At 41.0% G+C, this 22544-nt stretch overlaps 1 protein-coding gene across 2 annotated transcripts in view; it reads left to right on the top strand.

Annotated features, from left to right (window-relative positions):
- The window catches only part of GRHL2 (grainyhead like transcription factor 2), a 99468-nt gene that overhangs the window by 65193 nt on the left and 11731 nt on the right, over nt 1–22544 (top strand). Inside the window, exons 10-14 of one of the 2 annotated variants that reach the window (XM_087706804.1) lie at nt 11938–12025; nt 12130–12263; nt 14928–14959; nt 16864–16958; nt 18887–18972. In XM_087706804.1, the coding sequence (XP_087562930.1) occupies nt 11938–12025; nt 12130–12263; nt 14928–14959; nt 16864–16958; nt 18887–18972 (435 nt within the window). Of the gene's footprint in view, nt 1–11937; nt 12026–12126; nt 12264–14927; nt 14960–16863; nt 16959–18886; nt 18973–22544 lie in introns of both variants that reach the window. The other variant, XM_087706803.1, reaches the window with a different exon arrangement.

The following is a 22544-nucleotide window of genomic DNA, read 5'->3' as shown; positions in this document are numbered from 1 at the left end:
AGGAATAGCTATAAATTAGGAGATATTCCACCACACATACAAATACTACTTCTTCATCAAACATTGGGATAATATATACTGAAGAAAACTCTTCCCGGTTGTCATTTGAACCGTCTTTTAGGCCTTGTGGCACTTGTAGGAGAAGAACTATCAGTAGCTCGAGCAGAGATAGCCCTACCATTCAACAGAGTGAAGTGGCCATCCCAGGCAACAAATAGAGGGGCAGATTGGACGATAGAGCTATACATGCTCTATGAATTGTCCTTCGTATGTTAAGCTTCCCCGTTGCTCTCAGGTGGTATGAAGGAGGTCAGTAATGGCTAACATTTTTCTAAAGGCGTACCAAAACTGTGTGCATGTGGGCTATTGCGCATGCGCACGTCTCCACCCACCTGTGCATGTGCAAATGACCCCCCCACCTGCGCATGTGCGCGCGACCCCCGTCACTGCACATTTGCAAATGACCCCTGCGAATGGGGGGGGGAGATTTTCGCCCTCCCCAGGCTCTGGAGGCTTTCCTGAAGCCTGGGGAGGGCGAAAATAGCCTCTCCCGGCCCTCCTGAAGGCTGAAAATCAGCTGGCCGGCAGGCACATTTGCGCCAGAGCTGAGGGCTGCCATGCCGGCAAATATCGCTCTGTGGCCACCTGTGGCACGTCGTGGCACGACAAAACCGCTCTCGACTAAAGTGCGCCTGATTAAACTGCGTCGCTGACGTCATCAGCAGAGCAACAACAGCGAGCACAGAGAAAGAAGGGCGCTTTAAATAGCGCTTTGAAAGCAAGCCGATTCAAGTTAAGGTAAGGGTTAGGTTTAGGGTTAGGTTTAGGGTTAGGGTTAGGGTTAGGGTTAGGGTTAGGTTTAGGGTTAGGTTAAGTGTTAGGGTTAGGTTTAGGGTTAGGATTAGGGTTAGCGTTAGGTTAAGGGTTAGGTTTAGGGTTAGGTTTAGGATTAGGATTAGGTTTAGGGGGGTTAGGTTTAGGTTTAGGGGTTAATTTTAGGTTTAGCGTTTACAGCGTGCTTTTTTCTCCGTGCTGTTGTCGCGCTGTGATGACGTCAGGTACGCGGTTTCGTCAAGCGCTCTTTAGTCGAACGCGGTTTTGTGGTGGAACCGTGGCACGTATGCCATAGGTTTGCCATCACAGAAGTAGGTACTACTCCCACAAGTGTGGAAGAAGGGGGTCTTTACACATTAAATCAGCTTCTAGGATGTGAGGTATGTGAGAGGAAAAACAGTCCATTTTGTCTCTCATCTCAGGAAGTAAAAAGCCTTCAAATAACTTTTCACTGGGCTGCCTTGGTTACACGATCAGAAGCTACAGGGAGCAAATAATGGCATTTAAACAGAACTAACGACAGCAGAGTGGGACGTGGTCGCTAAGACCCGGAGGTTGTTGATCCGAAAGGTCGGCAGTTTGGCGGTTCGAATGCTTAGTGCCGTGTAATGGAGTGAGCTCCTGTTACTTGTCCCAGCTTCTGCCAACCTAGCAGTTCGAAAGCTTGTAAAAATGCAAGTAGAAAAATAGGAACCACCTTTGGTGGGAAAGTAACAGCGTTCTGTGATCCTTTAGCGTTTAGTCATGCCAGCCACATGACCACGGAGACGTCTTCAGACAGTGCTGGCTCTTTGGCTTTGAAACGGAGATGAGCACCGCCCCCTAGAGTTGGGAAAGACTAGCACATATTTGCGAGGGGAACCTTTACCTTTACCTTTAACAACAGCAGAGGTGGAGGTTAGGACAAACCTGGGGCCTATGTTGTATTTGTTTTCTCTCTGTAAATCCACATGTGCCATCTAGTGGCATAGCGTGAAAATACTGATAGTTTGGATAAATAAATATTGTGGAAAAGGAGGGTTAAGGAATATTTTATTTATTATTTTTATACCTTGTTTTTCTTTGAAAGAACTCCAGATGGCATAAATAGTTTCTCCACTCCTCACCTTGTCTTCATTGCAACCATGTAAATTGTAGGTTAGTTCTTTGTGATAGGCATAAGATATTTGTTTTCTTATTCAGTTTGTTTTAAACGCTTACATTTTTCCAGCATGTGTCCAAAGCATGTTACCCAAGATAGAAATAAACTACAATAATATAAAATGAATAATAATGTATGTGTTATAAAATATCCAGAATATGTTGCAGCCTGACAGGAAAAAAAAAAGAAATGCCACGAGGAAAAAATTCCAAAGAAATGAAAGAGAACAGTGACAGTCACTGACTTCACATGGCAAACACATATGTCATACAGTACATATCTCACACATGTGAAAACAGCTGGGGCTTTGGTTGGCCAGGCATTCCCGTCATTTTGAAATCAATGGCCATTGCTGCAGATCACCCTGGATTTATGGCAGGTCACAAAAACAAGGCCTAAAGATGAAACAGGTTAAAAGTACAATGGGTAAAATCAATTATAACCATCATTTCAAAGATCGGATAGTGTCATCTAGGATAAGATGACTAATGAACCCTGACGTTTCGGAGGCAGCTTGGGTTGTTCCTGATGGTCTGCTGAATGGTCTGATACAGGCCTCAATTGCAACCTGGAACAAGAGAATGTTGAGGTCTTAGATTGGATCCTCCCAATGCAGACTCTTTCCATTTTTGGATTCCATTAGTCCCTCTTGGTTTACAGAGAAATTGAGGGAGATAAAGCAGATGAAAAAATGCCTAGAACACTGCTGGAAGTTGACAAATATGAACTCAACGAAACATGGAATAGAGCCACTATTAAGCCTACTTTGTGGCAGTAAGGATGATGAAACATAAGTACTTCTCCGCCTTTACTATATCTGTGTATATCTGTCCAGTAACCCTTTTTAAGGAGACTTGGGTCTTCCTCTGTAAGAGGGGGAGCCAGGGGTTCTATCTGTGGGGCTACACAGAAAATATGCAAGACAATTGTTAGACCAAGATTCACCATAGTTAGACTCCAGATTTAGTGTAGTGGGTATTTTCTTTGGAGATACCTAAGATGCAGTTTTACTCTTTTATCTGGTATGGGTTTGATCCTTGAGAGAAGAGGTTGCCCCTCTCTCTCTTAAAGAAGAGATGGTTAGCATCTCTTCACAAAAAAGCATCCCGTCACAAAAAAAAAAAACCTTTGCTAAATCCAACTACATTACACATCATCCAGGATCCAACCTTCCCCCTTTTAGGGAACATTGTTGAGAAGATGGTCTCACAATATCTTCAAAAGATCCTGGATGAAGTGGGTTATCAAGAGTTGTGGGTCCAGGAAGACCTTTGCACAGCTTCATGTTGTGTTCCAGTTGCATTCTTTCCTGGAACAGAAGGCCTTGCTCTTAGTCATGGCTTATTTTCTGAATCTATTTTGGAGATTATTGTAATGTTGGTTACCTGGTGGCTGCCCTTGAAGAGAATTTGGAAGCTTGTGCAAAATATATACTCCAAGCAGTTCATGTTATGCCTCTGCTCTGCAAGATACATTTGCTATCGGTGTGCTCCCAGGTGCAATTCAAAGTGCTAGTAGTGACCCATAAATCCCTGTGTGGCATGGGGTTATGATATTTGAGGGACACCCTTTCTCCAGTTTACATCTACTCATCCTATCAAATCAGGGGTGGGCTTCAATAATTGCAGCAACAGATTCACTGCCCTGTTGCTGGGTGGGTGTGGCCATGGTGGGCGTGGCCTAGCTGGCCTCCTGAACCACAGTCAGGGGACATTTTTTCACTGCCCTGAGTTCTGGAGTCTTTCTTTGAGCCTCCAGGAGGGTGAAAACTGCTTCCACCATTTCCGGACTTCTGGAACCTCCAGTAGCCCCATTCCCCATACTCCCTGAGCCTCCACGCAGGGACTGCACTTACCTGGCATGATGAACAGGACATGTGGAGACTCCTGGGAGGGGCAGGGAGGGCGGGGTCAGCCAGGAGTGGGATTTGGGGGTTCACCGAACCATGAAGAATCTTCACTAGCAGATCACCCGAACCCGTGTGAACCCTGAGCAGCCCATCCGTGTATCAAATCCAGCAGCACAGACATGTTACAGATCCTGTTTGCTAACTAATATCACCTGAAGGATCTGGAAAAAGAAAATTTTCTGCCATGGTACCTGCTGTTTGGAACACAATTCTCACAGAACTTAGATTGCCCCCTGCCCTTCTAGTCTTTAGAAAGCATCTGAAGATATAGATGTGCCACCATGTGCCACCATGCTTGGGTGTGTGTGTCTCAGAATAGTAATGAACCTCAATACTTACACTGAATAGAATGTCTGGCTTTTATTCACTTGCTGATGGTCTTTATGTTTATTGTTTAATTGAGTTTTAATGGTGGTTGTAGTATGCTTGTGTGTTTGTTACATTTATTTATATTTTTAGTGCTTTTGCTGTTGTTTTTGTGGTAAGCCACCACTCAGATTTACATAGGTGGCAGAGGTGGTATTCAGCCAGTTCTGATAGGTTCCGGAGAACCGGTAGCGGAAATTTTGAGTAATTTGGAGAATTAGCAAATAGGCTGACCCTGCCCCTGCTGGCTCCTAGCTGATTTTCTTTTGTTGCCCTGAACAGGAGAACAGAGCTGGAAAGTAGGTTAGTGGGGTGGGCAGGGAATGGGGATTTTGCAGTAACCTTCCCGCAGGAGTGGGCAGGGAATGGGGATTTTTGCAGTATCCTTACCGTGCCACGCTCACAAAGCCACGCCCACAAATCCACACCATGCCCACAAAGCCACACCTACAGAACAGGTAGTAAAAAAATTGAATCCCACCACTGCATAGGTGGGACAGGTGGCTTATACAATTAAATAAATTAGACAACATCAGTGCCAACAGATCCTGTAGAATAAAAAGAAGTCAGAGTGAGTTGTCATTGATCCAGCCAATAGGAGGCAGCTATCACAGAGGAATAGCCTTTGGGGGGGGGTGGCTCTTCCAACTTCATCTATTGTAGATCAGAGGTGTGGGCAACCAATGCAGCGCCTACAGAATACGCATTATTTGACAATAATGACTTTCACCTATGAGGACAGGGGCCACCACGATTGGCTTTGAATGCAGTTTTCAGGTCATTTTTACAGGTATCTCCAGATATTTTGAATATATTTTTTAATGTAATCCATTTCTAAAAGGACTGCCATAAATTCACGCTGTATTTGCAAAACAGAAGCTGTTCTGTGTCTAAATTTGCAATGCAGTTGACTCACATTAAGGCTTGACAGTCCAGGGCAGAGATTTGTTTCCGTTCAGTGTTAATTCAATTGCTCTTAAAACCCTTTCACCTCCTGGAGAATAGCTAGCTATTCCTTATTACCATAAAATTGTACTTTACAAAAAAAAGGCCTTAAATAGCACTAGGCAGGTTGTCAAGGAAACTCAGCTCTGACACCAAGCAAATTTAAGATTAATTTATTGTAGGCAGAAGCTGCTATCAACTACTGGAGTGGAGGAGTTTGTGTCATAAATCATGGTCTTTTAAAATACTATGTATGTACTGCTCCTACAACTATTGCATCATTTTATCTTGGTTCTATTTCCTTGCTGTCCCAGAGAGACTCGAGAAATTGAACTATAGAAATCAAAAGTAGTCTTGCTGACATCAGGGTGATAGAACATGTCCATCTGGCCTCTGCAGTAAAAACTTTCCAAAGTTAATATTTGACTTAGATTCTGATAAGATATTACTTATCCATCTTGAATAAGCTATTACCTTATACATATACATATACATATACATATACATATACATATACATATACATATACATATACATATACATATACATATACATATACATATACATATACATATACATATACATATACATATACATATACATATACATATACATATACATATACATATACATATACATATACATATACATATACATATACATATACATATACATATACATATACATATACATATACATATACATGTTGTATTTTTTTGCTGATAAATAAATAAAGGGAGACTAGTATAGATCTATTTCAAGCTATTTAGCTCTCATCAGCTAGCCAAGAGCTAAATAGCTTGAAATAGATCTATACTAGTCTCCCTTTATTTATTTATCAGCAAAAAAATACAACACAAATGTACAAAAGGCAACAGTAAAAATATTGGGTTTCTGTCGTGATGGACTCTTGTGACGAGCCGATTGACAGATATGGAAGCAGTTAGCTTCCTCCCATAATTGGGGCATACCAGGGGTTGTGACACTAAATATATACATAGATACATAGATACATAGATACATAGATACATACATACATACATACATACATACATACATACATACATACATACATACAATCAACAAATGCATATACACAGGCACCAATCAGTCAGTTTGTCTGCCTGTCAGTCTATCTGTATCTCTATTTATCCATCCATCCATCCACCCACCCACCTACCCATCCTCTCATCCATCCATCCATCCATCCATCCATCATCTATCTTTACCTAAAATATCTGTATCTATCCATCTTTTTGTCTTTTCAACTTTTATAGGACTTACCACAGCTGTTGATCATGCTACTGAAAATTCCAGAAATTGTGGTCCTAAGACATTAGATTAGCAATTTACCACAGTAGGGAAGACTTATGCCATAGGATCTACAAAGTTGGCCAATCTATGGTCCAGTTGCTATATCTGGGAGGAGAACCTCAAAGCATCTCATTCTTATGAGATACTTTGTCTTAGTTTTGAGGTAATCAGTCCTTGGAATAGAGGAGTTCTCTCTAAAATAGGATATATGATGCCCTTATATCAGCCCCCTTCCAGATAAATTGGATTTTAGCACACTTAATGTATAGTCCCACTTCTATGCATTAAAAAGAAAGCAAAGAAGGAAGGCAAAAACGCCGTACTGTGAACAGTATGTGTGCATACATTTTTGCAAAAAATATATTCAATATTACCATGCTAGGGTCTGGAATGATTTAAGAAAATATTCAGATGACTAACCAAGCTTGTGAAATATTAACATTAAAAGTTTAGCCATTTCAAACACAGCACGGCGTTGTGTACCCTGCAACCCCCTGCCTTGGCATCATAAATTTCTAAAGCCTTCCCATGGCTTCCCATTGGTTTATAAATCCCCCTTCCCCATCTCATGCTAAGGGGGAATAAAATGCTATGGGGAAGGTAGCTTGTTAATTCACCAGCTTGGCACCAAGTTAAATAGCACAGCAAAATTCTAGGCAGTGGGATGCAAACCAGAATCCTATAGCCATTTAATAGAGATTCTGGTCTCAAGCAGTGAGAACAGCATGATACAATGAAGAGCATCTAAGATTTTCAGTATTATTACTGTTCGTGGTGATGAACAAAAGGGTAGTTTGACTCCACTGTGTTAGCAATGGATAAATGACTGACCCTGCTTTGCCTTTGGGTGACTTCCCAAGTATGATTTTTGTGACAGCAGTGAGGAAGTTGAGGCAGGGTTGAAACCCAAGAATCATATGCCTTGTGCTTACTTTCATGCCTGTGAAAAAACCTCTCTGCAAGAGGGAGGGAGGGAGAGAGAGAGAGAGAGAGAAAGAGAGGAAGAGGGAGAGGAGGAGATGGAGGTGGAGGGAAGGAAGGAAGGAAGGACAGAAGGAAGCAAGCAAGGAAGGAAGACAGGCAGGCAAACAGATAGACAGACACAATTTTAACTTTGGTCAATAGCTTCCTTCTCAGTTGTTTACTCTCAAAGGAGTAAAGTACTTTGTTGAGAAGATATTTCAATTGCTGATATTAATTATGAAACCTACTAAATCTTACCAATTTTATTTTCTGAATCAGAGAACCCAAACTATTCCTTTGAGTTAAAAGTGATCATTTTAAGCATATTTCTTAAAATAATTTTATTTGGGGAGGGGGGGGACCAAGGTCAGCCAGCTAGTTTTGTTCCTAAAATAACTCTAGGACTCACCTGGTTTCTAACCTGGTGCCTTAACCAGAACATCAAACAGGCTCTCTTTGGTTATTTTAGTTGCTCTAAAGGGAACATGACATTAATGGCTTATGGCATCCATTCACAATCTGACCTTTCCAAACACATTAGATATTCCAAACACTAATCAACATGGTTGGAGAAGTTGCAATCCAATACAATGAGCAAGTCTGATATTAGAAATGAAGTACTAATGGATTGTACTGGCTGTTCATTTATTATTTGATTTATAGGCTGCTCCGTTTAATCACAACTCAAAAGTGGTGGCAGTTTGACCTAAGGAATGAGAACATGACTGTATAGCACTTAACACTTAGACTTATATACCACTTCATAGTGCTTTTACAGCCCTCTCTAAGCAATTTACAGAGTCAGCATATTGACCCCAACAATCTGAGTCCCCATTTTACCCACCTTGGAAGTTGGAAGGATGGAAGGCTGAATCAACCTTGAATCTGGTGAGATTAGAACTTCCAAATTGCAGTCAGCCGGCAGTCAACAGAAGTAGCCTGTAGTACTGCCTCCTAACCACTGTGCCACCTCGGGTCTTATGTGTATATATTAATTGTTTCATTATTTTCTTTATTTATCAAATGTATTTTCTATTTGCTTGTCATATTTGAAAAATAATTTTGGAATGGCAATTTTTTAAAGGAAAGGTATTGTTCCTTTGGGCTCAGTTCAACTTCTAGGTGACTATACCAAAACAGTTTGCCATTGCTTCTTTTAGGATTATTGTCGGTGGTGGTTGTGCTGGTTTTTCAGTCCAGGTTGCAACCTTAGAATTTCTAGGGAATGGCTCTTATGCCAATATAACAAAGTTTGACCGCTTCGTCTTCTGATCCCAGACGAGGATAGGCAGACGCTGCCTCACCCCTAGACCAAAACAGGCATACAAGATTGAAAAGTAAAAGCATACAATAAGGCCAGCTCAAATTACAAGTCAAAAGCACCACAACAAGACACTTTCCTATAAGCTATATTTGCTCATTCTGGGTTTTTTTTCCCTCACCCACCCCCTCCATCTAAGAATGTCTGCATCTGGCCCCATAGGATTAATTTTTTTCAAGTGGAGATTTTGAGATACCACAGATACCAAACATGTTACACTATGGTATAATTTAGAAGCTTCCAAAGAGGTGCTCTGCTTGCTAATATGTGCACAGTAGTAATGAGTTCCTTAATGTAATATATTTAATATTGTAGAGCAGTGATTCCAATTTGCTGTAAAGCCAACTAGCCAGCAAAGCTAGATTTTGAAATCCCACAGAACACATCTGTATCTTTTAAATGTCTGCTTCAGTGGTGGGTTCCTACTGGTTTGGATCAGTTCGGCCGAACCGGTAGTGGTTTGACAGCCTGGGTCACTGGAACCGACAACAACCCAAGCTTGACATGCCCCTGAACTGCCATCTTGTTTTTTTGCTTCTGCGCATGTGCAGAACAATTGTAATTGCACTGGGCATGCATGTGCAGTGCTCATCAAGCGCGCACGAAGCACCTGTGAGTGAACCAGCAGCAGTGACTGCTGGAACCCACTCCTGGTCTGCTTGCAAATGTGATTACAGTTTCTGTATTATGGCTTTGTTCATTCTGATAACTGGTATTCATTAGTCTTCTGCCTCTGCAATCAAAAGTGGGACCAATATGTGTGTTTATCTGTGTATGTGTGTTGGAATTGGAATAAAATGAAATTCAATGGTGAAAAGAATAAGGTTCTACATTTAGGCAAGAAAAATGAAATGCACAGGTGCAGTATAGGTGTTACCTTGCTCAATACTAGTACCTGTGAGAGGGATCTTGGAGTCCTAGTGGACAACCATTTAAATATGAGCCAGCAGTGTGCAGCAGCTGCCAAAAAAGCCAACACAGTTCTAGGCTACATAAACAGAGGGATAGAATCAAGATCACGTGAAGTGTTAATACCACTTTATAATGCCTTGATAAGGCCACACTTGGAATACTGCATTCAGTTTTGCTCACCACAATGTAGAAAAGATGTGGAGACTCTAGAAAGAGTGCAGAGAAGAGCAAGAAAGATGGTTAGGGGACTGGAGACTAAAACATATGAGGAACAGTTGCAGGAACTGGGTATGTCTAGTTTAATGAAAAGAAGGACTAGGGGAGACATGATAACAGTGTTCCAATATCTCAGGGGTTGCCACAAAGAAGAGGGAGTCAAACTATTCTCCAGGGCACCTGAGGGCAGAACAAGAAGCAATGGGTGGAAACTAATCAAGGAGAGAAGCAACTTAGAACTGAGGAGAAATTTCCTGACAGTTAGAACAATTAATCAGTGGAACAGTTTGCCTCCAGAAGTTGTGAGAGATGTTGGATAGCCATTTGTCTGAAACGGTATAGGTTTCCTGCCTAGGCAGCAGGTTGAACTAGAAGACCTCCAAGGTCCCTTCCAACTCTGCTATTGTATTGTATTGTATTATAATTAAGGACTGGATGCCAAATCTCGAAGTACAGTAAGTGCTGTGTAATATTGTGATAAGAATGGAGTCTCTGCAAATTTACATCCTCTCCTGTTGTCTCGTGATAATTGGTTTTATTTCATTATTTGTGAGCTGCCCAGAACCATTTGGAGTATCCAACATTAGATTAGGGAGACCTTGGTATGATTCATCAAGATGAATTTTTTGCTTTTTATAAAGAACATCACTGTCTTTTCATTCTCATCTCAAATAAGTATTTATTGTCAAGGAGCCTTATTAATGTTGTTCTTTAGAAGTAGCAGAGTTAAAAGCACTGCCTCTCTCTTTAACTATCTTTGGGTAGGAAGGGGTGGGAAATAGTAATTAGCCTGATATCTACTGGGCTTCCAAAGTTGAGAATGGGTTTGGAAACGGATGCCACCATTTTCGTGCTACATCTTAAGCAGGATGTTGCTACCCACATATCACAGTCAAAGTACAAATAAAATAATCTGAACAAACCAGTGCCTCAAAAATTCCTACAACTTAGCTATAACACATATATAGCCTCATTTCAATATTTCTTCATTCTATTTGGCTACTTGTTTGTTTTACAGTATTTATAACCTTCTCCAATCCCAAAGGACCCTGGCAGTACACCCATATCAACACAAACAGTGCTGATGATCTTACCTAGTTTGGATAATGTAACGTTTGCATGAAAACAATCAAGGTCCAAGAGCACCAAAGACCTCTCATTTCAACCCTGAGCTATAAATATTCTCTTATATCACAAACAGGAGTGCTTGAGGGTGCGGCTAAAAGTCAACATGATGGCCATGCAAACATAATGGAAGCTTTGGCTATTTTTTTATGTGCTTTGTATGTATAACGTACATAAAAGGGACGCGGTGGTTCAGTAGTTAAGATGCTGAGCTTGACGATCAGAAAGGCTGGTGGTTCGGCGGTTCGAATTCCTAGTGCTGTGTAATGGAGTGAGCTCCCGTTACTTGTCCCAGCTTCTTGCAACCTAACAGTTCGAGAGCATGTAAAAATGCAAGTAGAAAAAATAGGACCCACCTTTGGTGGGAAGGTAACAGCATTCCGTGCACCTTCAGCATTTAGTCATGCCAGCCACATGACCATGGAGACATCTTTGGACAGCGCTGGCTCCTCGGCTTTGAAATGGAGATGAACACCGCCCCCTAGAATTGGGAATGACTACAACATATGTGCAAGGGGAACCTTTACCTTTATATGTAACATGCATAAAGTGTAAGCTTTGCTTTCATGTTGAATTTTTTTAAAAAAACCATATTCTGTGAACACCTCGGAACACAAAGAAAACCAGAAATACCATAATAAATTGGTAATCAGAACAATGTTCAACCCCCAAAATAATCACAACTAGTAAGAATAAGCCCACATGGTGACAAATGCCTTCTCTATACCAGGGGTCTCCAACCTTGGCAACTTTAAGACTGGTGGACTACAACTCCCAGAGTTCCTCAGCCAGCAACTCTGGGGGTTGAAGTCCACAAGTCTTAAAGTTGCCAAGGTTGGAGACGCCTTCTCTACACAACAGCCACTTACAAGTCTGTGCTTCTTGTTACAGGGAGCCGAAAGGAAAATCCGGGATGAAGAAAGAAAGCAAAACAGAAAGAAATCGAAAGGCCAAGTTTCTCAGGCAACTTGCCCTAATGGTGAGGATGCAAACTTTTTCCTCTTGGTCAGTACAGTGCTCCATCTGGTGTTAATAATGTCTTCCCAGTCAGTAACTTCCTCTTCCATTTTCCCTGAACAGCAGAAGGGAAGATGACTCCTGTGCCTCTCCAAAAGAAGAATGACATCACCTATTTCAAAACTATGGCTGACCTGGAGTCCCAGCCTGTTCTTTTCATACCAGATGTTCATTTTGGCAATCTCCAAAGAGCTGGGCAGGTAAGAAATCAGGCAATGTGAAGATCTATCCTGCCTTGCAACCGTTTGGTCCCTCCTCTATTTCTCGGAAATAAATGAGCATGATCCATTCTGTGTAAATAACTTTTGGGAGTCCACCAGTGGTGGGTCCCATTCCAACCAGTACGGTTGGAACAGGCCTGGTGGCGTCCACATGGATCTGCGCAGCACGCACATGCGTCTTAGCACCTCCACGAGCCGCTGTGACGCTCCAGCTGTTCAGTGGAGCATCGCACAGGCGCTACATGCACCATGTGCAGAAACGCTGAAGACTTAAAAGACTGGTAAGGTGCTCGGGCGGGCAGGTGGGCCCTCCAGAGCACCATACCGGAACGGTATGCAACCCACCACTGGAGTCCACTGACATAAAGATGAAGCTGCCTTCTTCCAGATCAGATTATAGGAATAGCACTAGCAGTTAGACTTATATACCGCTTCATAGGGCTTTCAGCCCTCTCTAAGCGGTTTACAGAGTCAGCATATTGCCCCCAACAACAATCCGGGTCCTCATTTTACCCACCTCGGAAAGATGGAAGGCTGAGTCAACCCTGAGCTGGTGAGATTTGAACAGCCAAACTGCAGAACTGCAGTCAGCTGAAGTAGCCTGCAGTGCTGCATTTAACCACTGTGCCACCTCGCAGATTATTTCACCAACTAAGCCAGTAGAGCTACTAGGAAATGGTGGTGGCAATTGTTGTGGCGGCTAGTGGAGCTGGCAGCAGAGTTGGACAGTGAAGAGGTTGGGGAGGAACATGGCCAGTCCTGGGGGCTGAGAAAAGCTCAGACGAGGGCTCTGCGTTGGGGGCAGAGAGGGAGCTAGATAGCAGTAAGGCAGAGGAACAGCTGGAGCCTGTTCCCAGTGTGCGCATGTGCAAAGCTGTTAGAAGACAAGAACAACTAAGAAAGTAGGGATGACTTGGGAGTAAAGCCATACCTTGGAGATGATTGGTCCCTCCCATAGGAAGCAAAAGAGGAGCAAATGGGGTGTGGGCTTTTGTAGGAAACAATTCATTCCTTCGGTCGTTTCAAGATTGGAAAATTCTGTTTGTGACTATAAGAGACTGTGCCAAGTGTTGCCTTGTCCTGCATTTGGAAACTAGTTATCTGGCAGCTCTCCAGACGAGATAAGGTTCTTGTTGATAAACATTCCTCTGAAAGACTGTTTGCTAAGCCTTGGAAACTGTGAATGAAAGGAATTCACAGTCGTGTAAATAAAAGAGTTTTTGCTGGGACCAAGACTCTGCTTCATGCTTTTTAAGGAAGCCTAGGTCAGAATAGCAATCTTGAATCTGCAAGGGCTCATTCATGTCATTGTTTCATCTGGTTGCCAAAGATTGAACAGAGAACTTTCTGTATGCCACTCACATCCTCTGTCTTTGAGGTGTGGATCACAACTGAAATTAAATCTACTGAACAGAGCTAAGATTTGAGCTATCAAAATCCAGCTCTTTTGCTCAGCCTAACCAAATTTAAAACAGAAAGGGCAAAAGTTAAATGTTTCTTTTAATCTACTATTATTTAATAGGTATGAACAGAGTTACTGTCACCTAAAAAGTATTTTCCAAGATTGAAGAAGGAAAGCTGAGATGTTAAGGTTCCTTTGATCATGTCTCTCTTTTTATGAAGAAATTCAAGGGGAAACTGTTGCAAACTCTTCTCAACGGAATTAGCAGAAATTACCAATTTTAGTGCATCCTTTGTTCTTCAGGTCCTCCAAGGCCAAATGTGACCCCTGTCCCAGAAAAAGCTGTGTCTTCCTCATATTAAAATGTCAAATTGCCTAGCATCAAGTCAAATATGGCTGGAAAGTATTCTTTTCAAGCAGGGGTGGGCTTCAAAAATTTCAGCAATGGGTTCTCTGCTTGGTTGCTGGGTGGGCATGGCCATGGAGGGCGTGGCTGTAGTTGGTCTCCTGCACCAAGACAGGGGGGGGGGCATCTTCACCTTCCCCAGGCTCCAGAGACTTTCTTCCAGCCTCTGGGAGGGCAAAATCTCCCTCTCCCGAGATCCCGAGGCCTTTCGGGAGGCCCGTTTTTCCCCTCCCTGAGCCTCATGAAGGCCCTGCACTTACCAAAATGGGCTGCGTGGAGACTCCTGGGAGGGGCATGGTGGGATGGCAGGGGCAGGGCGTGGTGCTCACGGCCAACCAGGGCTGGGATTTGGAGGTTCTCTGAACTGGCCATAACGTTAGCTACGGGTTTCCTTAACCCGGGCAAACCCGTAGCAGGCCACCCCCGTTTTAAGCCATTTTTTTCATATTAAAGCACAGCCACATCTTCTCCCCAGATTTAAAGGGTGTTGACTCTTCCAGGATGGAAGGAAATACAGAGCGAAAGAGAAGAATTCCATCCTATCCATATTTTTCAGAGCAGTTTACACCTTTGGCAGACAAACCAACTGTGTTTACCTGACTTTGTTTAATTCAAACAAGCAACAGAGAATGGAAGAATTCTAAACTTTGAACAGACATGACCTGTCAGAGACTTTTTTTTCTCACAAATCCTCTAAAAATGAATGGGGCATTGCCAAAACTGAACAAAATGAGCAACTGATTTATGTGAAAAAGAGCAAGGGCATGGCTTGGCCTCTTGCTTGATTTCCTGGACACACCCTAACTATAAATCTGTTTGTTGTTCTTTTTTGCAGGTTTATTATAACAACGATGATGAACGAGAAGGGTATGAGCTTTACAATACATTTTGTAACTTAGAACCCAACCCCCTTACACAAAATATTAATATAAACGTGAAAATTCTCATGCAGATCGAAGCTCTTCCCCTCCCCCCCAACAGTGCTGTTTCTTTTGTTGTAGAATTTTTATTGCTTCTGATAGAAATTATCTGATATTTAGTATCATAATCTGCACCTCCTGAAATATAATTTTGGCTTAGGTATGCTTCAAAAAGATGTCCACACCAGGACATCTGAAGCAAGGCAAAGCGAATTCCGGATTATAGAAGACTTAATACATTTTTGTTTAACAAGTTGAATAATGCACCTTAATATAGTTCAGCTTAATATAGTTCAGCTTGCCAATTTTGAAATATTTTGTGAAAATAATCATTGGTAAATCATCTGGAGTTCAGTGATTGTTGGAATTTCCTCTTCACTCCGCTTACCTTCCTGTGATCTGCCTGCCTGCCTTGTTGACCTTTAGAGTAGAAATTGCTTCATATCTATGAATAACACTGAAACAGATCCCCACAATTAAACAATGTGATCTGCAAGGACTTGGATGTATAGCTCTTCCGTCATAGAGCCTGCTTTCTGGAGCAGGATCCCCTCCAGAAATCCATATAGTCAGGGCTGTTGAACTCCTGGCCCATGGGCCGGATGAGTGATGTGCTGGCCACGCCCCCATGCCCAGTTTAGAGAAGGGGGAAAGTTTCAATACGTCACATGATGCCACCGTGACGATGTGAGTTTGAAAACCCTCTGTAGGTCAATCTTTATTGTTATGTATAATTTTTTTCCTTGATATCTATTATCTGCTTTTGAATTATTAGTGTTTCTTAATTTTGAAGCACAAGCTGCACAGAGACATTTGAAATCAGAAAGCCTCTAAATTATATCAAATAAATAAATGGAAGCTTAGTTCCCCAGAGTTTCAGTTTTGGTAATATATATAAGCATAAAACTGGTTTATAGTCTTAACTTTTTTTGTGCCTAGTATCTTACGTAACATCTCAAGCTGTTAGTTTAGATAATACATCAGTTTTATGCCCATGGAATTAACAGTACCTTGTTCTTAGAACAGGCCTATCAAAAGTGCCAGCATTTCCTTAAAAATTATGATTTCATCGTTTCACTAAACAGGCTGATCTTGACTTTTTTTGTAAACGATGAATTGATTTATGTTTATTATGTTTTAATATGGTCTGAGTGAAATTATAACATGATGTTTGATGGAAATAATTAGCAATTATTATTGCATTATATTATTGCAATTTGGAGAGAAAGCCAAAGGATACATGTCAGAATTAATGCTACCTTTTGAATGTTTTAAACAGAGAGCAAATATTATACTAAAATCAGCTTGCCTGATGGCTGCTGTCAAGGAATAAAGATAATTAAAACGGCAGCATAGAGAACAGACCCATAGTACTTACTGCAGCTTTTGCATTGATATCTATCAATATGCATTCCACAGCAAGAAGGATTTAAATCCTATCAAATAAAGTTACATCAGATTCAGTTAGTGTGAAGGTGCTGATTTTTTCATTTTAAAAAAAGTATGCTTTGTGGAGACTCCATTGGATCGATATTCTATCTTTAGTTAATTTTGATCAGCAATCATTCCCTAAACAAGAAGGATTATTGTCAAATGCAAAAGACGAGGATCACGTGAGAAGTTCCAATTAAACTGATTTATTGTTCATGCTTATTGGCCATCTACTAAACAAAAAGCACTAATTTTATGCTAGATAAGAGTTCAAGGGACTTTGTACTTTGTTGGTAACTACACAAGGATTCTAGGCTGATTCCTCTTTTGACTCTGCCTGCAGGCTCTGCTATTCCTTGTCCTACAATTATTGTATCTTGATTAATTTACAAATCTGTTTCCTTTTGTTTTTCTGTTCAGTGGCAGTATTCTAGCTAAACGGATATTCCGCACAGTTGAAGAGGACCTTGTTCCACCACCATTGAAACAAATAAAAGAAGAAGGAACAAAAAAAGGTATTTATTTGTTCTTAGTCTTAAATTTGTCTTTGTCTTATATTCCTTGCAGCAATTGATGATCAACTACGTGTAAAATACACAGCACTTTCCCAACTGGATGCCTCCAAGATGTAGTGAGTAGTGGTTCCAAAGAAGATGCAAATAATAGCCCAATACATTTGGCGGCTTTTGAAAGTTTGGTTAGCGGTTGGGACATAGTTGAGAAATAGCCAGGCTCAAAACCTCAAAACCAGGGTATATCACGAAATCACATAAATGCATATTATAAGTAAATTACATGTAGCCCAGTGGTGGGTTCCTACCACTTCAGACCAGTTTGGCTGAAACAGTAGTAGTTTGGTGGCCTGGGTTGCTGGAACTGGCAGCGACCCAGGCCTGCCATGCCCCCAAACTCTTTCTCCCGGCAGCACCTATGTCACCGCCATATTGTTTTTTGCAAAAATTGAGGCATTTTCCTCTTCTCCCATCCTCCAGAAGCATTTTCAGGCTTCACGAGGGCTGGAGGAAGGGAAAGAATACACCCGTTTTGGGGGGTGTTTTTACCTTCTCCCAGCCCTGCTGAAGCCTGCATAGTGTTCCTGGGGGCTGGGGAGGACAAAAACTTGTTTTTCTTACTGGGTAGTTTGCAGTCGCTCCCTTAGCTCGAGCAAGACTGGACCCCCCCCCTGTCAAAACTTTTCACCACCGTTTCAGTGGGCACAGCTTGGTGACGGGGCCATGTGACTGAGTGTGCGCGAGTGACATCAAGTTGGCCATGCCCACTCAGTCATATGCCCCCCATCTAGCCACTCCCACTGAGCCAATAGTAAAAAAATTTGAAACCTACCCCTGGGGTAGTCCAGACTTACAACCACAACTGGGCCCAAAATTTCTGTTGCTAAGTGAGACATTTCTTAAGTGAGTTTTGTACCATTTTACAACCTTTCTTGCCATAGTTGTTAGGTGAATCTCTGTACCAGTGGTGGGTTCCGGATCCCATTGCAACTGGTATGGTGCAACTGGGCCCGCCGTCCACCGTGCACGCATGCGTACTTACTATCTGTGACGCTCCACAACGCTCCAGCTGCTCAGTGGAGCATCGCACAGGTGCCGTACGCTCCCTGCGTGTGCGCGGAAGCCCTGAAGAGCTCAAATACAGTAAGGATGGCGAGCGGGCCCTCCGGAGCACTGTACCGGAACGGTACCCGGTGCTCCTGGCAGGCACCGGTACGCCCGTACCGGGGCGTACTGGTCGTAACCCAACACTGCTCTGCACCTGTTAAATTAGTAACATGGTTGTGAGGTGAATTTGGCTTCTGCATCGACTTTGCTTGCAAAAAGTGACCCAGGGACAACCATCATAAATGAATCAGTTCCAAGTGTCTGGAGTTTGATCACATGGGGATGCTGTAACGGTTATATATGTGAAAAACTGTCATGTCACTTTTAGTGCTGCTGTAACGTCGAACAGTCACTAAATGAACTGTCGTAAGTTGAAAACTACCTGTACTTAATTTGAAAATTCACTCTATCAGATTTGAGTATTTGCATTATAAGTTAATAAATTTTTTAGTTATTAATTGGTAAATTTGATATCAATGATGGCAAGTCATCCAATTCTTTAGAGAACTTCAAGAACTCAATTCTATAGAGAACTCCAGTGTAACTACCATGAATTGATTTCGAAGTTCTAAAAGTTTTAAGAAATGCTGCTATTCATAACAAAATTTCTTGGAAGGGGAAAAAGGACACCCTTTCCAAATCAGCTAATATCCCTCTTGCCCCATGACATACTTATTTTCTGTGATAGTTTTATTTTTAATAGAAGTGTCTGGCTTTTTTCAATTGTCAGTTGGGGGAAAGAAAGAACTTGCCGTCCAAGGGAAATGATTCATTTGTGGGACTGTTAAACGTCTTCTCCAAAGTTTGATTCTTTATTTTTTTAGTTCTGCTGTATGTGAGGAAAGAAGCGGATGAAGTGTTTGATGCTTTGATGTTAAAATCACCCACAGTAAAAGGGCTTATGGATGCAGTAAGTATTTATCACCTCATCTCACATTTTATTGCATTAAAGCAACAAACATTGATTTGATTTCTGGGGTAATTGCAGGAAAAGAAATAATAATTGTATATCTATACAAACTTAAAAATGACTGAACATTTATTCAAGACCAACCAAAATGCTGCAGAAAAATGACATTAATGAGCAAAATATTTATCATATACATAAATTCAACATGTGTTGAGAAAAAAGTTGTTTATTGCATTTATCCTTGGCTACTGATATCTTTTTTCAAGAAGCTGTTCCAGATTGAAGAGGAATTTGAAGTAGTTCATGTCCTTTTTGATTAGAAAGACTTCTTTATTTTTGTCCTTGAACCTTGAAAAAAAAAAATCAGCCATAACAGTGATTTTCTGGAAAGAGTATAAGAGATTCTCCCCTAATCCCTAAAATTATCAGTCTGACAGGACTGGCAGGAAGAAATCTCTTATACCTTAAGTTGGACCTGAAACATTGAATATTTATTGTGTCTAATCTCAATGTTGTCTCAAAAGCAATTTGTTTTCTAATTATTTTGAAATTCATCCCTATTTTTCTTGATTTCCAAGTCTGTGTGAAGTAAGCCTGTGTTAGCCACCTCCTTTTAAAAAACTTTCCATAACTCTTTCCTGCATTCCATATCTTAGGCCCATTGACTCAAAAAATTGAAAGAGTGAACCAAAATGTTGGTGGATGGTGACAAATAGACTTCTTGACTGCATAAGATGAGAAGGGATGATGAAAATGTGAAATTGTTTTGCTGAGAAAGACTGTAGAGCAGACTGATTGATTATGTGTATACTGCTTACTCAGGCAACTCTTACATGGCTCGCCTCAATAGTTTAAACATACGTAAAATCAATTTTAAGTATTAAAATATTTTAAAATATGCTGCTATGTTCCATTAAAACTCCCCAACTGGTTTCTTAAAGGATAAAAATCAGTGTTTTATTTAACCCTCAACAGTAAAGCTCTTCCAATGTGAATGGCCTTCCCATCCTTCCCTCCCCCTCCCCCCAATCTCTCTAGCATGGGCAGCCACAGAATTTCCTGTCCAAATCAATGTTGCCCCAACACTGGAAGTCTTTAAGAAGATGTTGGATAGCCATTTGTCTGGAATGGTATAAGGTTTCCTGCCTAGGCAGGGGGTTGGACTAGAAGACTTCCAAGGTCCCTTCCAACTCTGCTATTGTATTGTATTGAGTGGTGGATTTTCCTAGAAAAGACAATCACAGTTACCAAGAGCCTGTGCTAAAAAGAATTTTATAGGCAAAAACCAACACCATAAATTATTCCTGGAAACCAGTAAAGTTGTCCCAAAATAGGTACATTCTACTGCAATTTCATAGTTTTGTTCTGAGCCATTTTCAAACTGCAACAGTTTGCCTAAGAGATGAGAAAAGTATCATCCATCCCTTTGACATCTCTGGTCCAAGATGACACACAGCTGGTGGACCCACCAAACCTGGGCAAAAGTTCTCCTGGAGAAGCAGTAAATCTGGAAAAAATCCCCAGTTCTATATTATGCATCAGGTCTTCCTGGGGTATTCAATCCCAATAGGCACAAAAGATGAAAATTGGTGGAACTAAATGGCTTCCGTGCCTAGAATAATGCTGTCTTGCTCTGATTCAAATATTATCCATTTATTTGCACAATTTATTAGGTTGTTTTTTTTACAGTCAAGTTTATTTATTTCCTGTAGTTTGTAAAATGAACATGTTTATTTTAATAATAATTAAATATTATTGCATTTATGAAAAATAATTTATTATACATTACTTTATGTTCCTGGTGTATTTTTAAAAAATCCCATCATGAAAGGCAGTGGGAATGAGTAAACAGATCACATTCATGGATACCTCTTGCTAAATGGGTTTGTTTGCCAGAAAAGGTAGGGTTTAGAATGCAGAAATATTTTAACCTATGTGCTTTTGAAATTTATGCTGCATTGCAATGCAAACGTGCTACAGATATGTTGCAAATCTTTGCAACGGTGCCATCTTGATGACCTTCATATTTCACTTCCCATAAGGGAAGGAATGCTTTCATAGATATATGTTATACTTTGAAAAGGCAATATAAAATGTTTTTTTTTTCTTAAAATTGCACACTCATATACATAAATTTATGCCCACTTGAGTTGGGAAGTTCTTGGCACCTTAAGTGTAGCAATGTTTCCAGGACTACAACCCACCGTAATCGTAAAGCAAAAACTCTATTATTTACAACTTGCATATTTCTCCCATTTTTCAAATTTTGATCTGTGGGCTCACCCATACTTTGCATACTTGACAGTATTTTCTTATATTTATTATTCACATCATTTTTCGTCCTTTTATAATAGCACACCAGAAGAATGGGCAGTAAATCTTCTCATTCTGCTTTTTCCCAAGACAAGAAAATAATATGGCACCCTTGCAAACCAATTGTTCCAACAGGAGCTCTCACAGGTAGCCATTGTATTGTCAAAAGCTCAGAAGAAGCAAGAATAGAATTGCTGAACATAACATTCAGACTTTGGGGGATAAAACTTTTTAATAAGTTGAAAAGAACAATGTAATGCACCATCAAAGGAGAGGCAATGTTCCATTTTGAAGGGACAGAACTTTAATTTTATCAGGAAATTGCAAATATTTCCATCTGAAATACTCTGTCCCACTTCTCTTTATAAAACTTTATAAAGCCTTCTTCCAGAAAAATCAGAGGGACCTGTTTAATAGTAAGATATAAGAGGACTATATAAAAGGTCATATTTGGGACATATACATACTCAGAATAAAGCATGTATGTGTTGTTGTTGTTAGTTGCGAAGTCGTGTCTGACCCATTGCGATCTCACGGACAACATTCCTCCAGGCCTTCCTGTCCTCTACTATCCTGTGGAGTCCATTTAAGCTCACGCCAACTGCTTCGGTGACTCCATCCAGCCACCTCATTCTCTGTCGTCCCCTTCTTCTTTTGCCATCAACTATTCCCAGCATTAGGCTCTTCTCCAGTGAGTCCTTTCTTCTCATTAGGTGGCCAAAGTATTTGAGTTTCATCTTCAGGATCTGGCCTTCTAAAGAGCAGTCACGATTGATCTCTTCTAGGACTAATCAGTTCTACATACTAAATAGAACATTTGTTAAGTACCGCATAGTTCAGAAAAACAATTCTGGAAATTGGATAACTCGGGGCTGTTATTAAGAGTCTAACCAGTCATTATTGACAGCTAGAAATTACTAGTAAGTGATTAAAAGCAGTGACTCAGATCCCTGGCTTGCAATAATTTGCCACTATATCCATAATGCTCAAAACAACAACTATTGAATCTGCTTGCTATCGGTGCCAACTGAATATTTTTTGATTATCTGCCTCCTGTTTTCATGACAAAATTCTTCCTGCTTTTGCTTGTGGGGCAGCACTGCTGTTTCTATCTTTATGAAGAGCAAGACAAAGTCCCTTAACATTGCTTAAGAACAGGGGTGTCAAACTTGATTTCATTGAGAGCCGCATCAGGGTTGTGTTTGACCTCGAGGGGATGAGGGGGCATGGTGGCTGTGGCCAGTTTGACATCACTCATG

Source organism: Thamnophis sirtalis, unplaced genomic scaffold (genome assembly GCF_051295495.1).
Source record: "Thamnophis sirtalis isolate CommonGarterSnake01/CBP01778 unplaced genomic scaffold, rThaSir2_p1.2 scaffold_2, whole genome shotgun sequence".
Taxonomy (NCBI): Eukaryota; Metazoa; Chordata; class Lepidosauria; order Squamata; family Natricidae; genus Thamnophis; species Thamnophis sirtalis.
The sequence above is the reverse complement of the archived record's forward strand: the minus strand, read 5'-3'. Positions and strand labels throughout refer to the sequence as shown.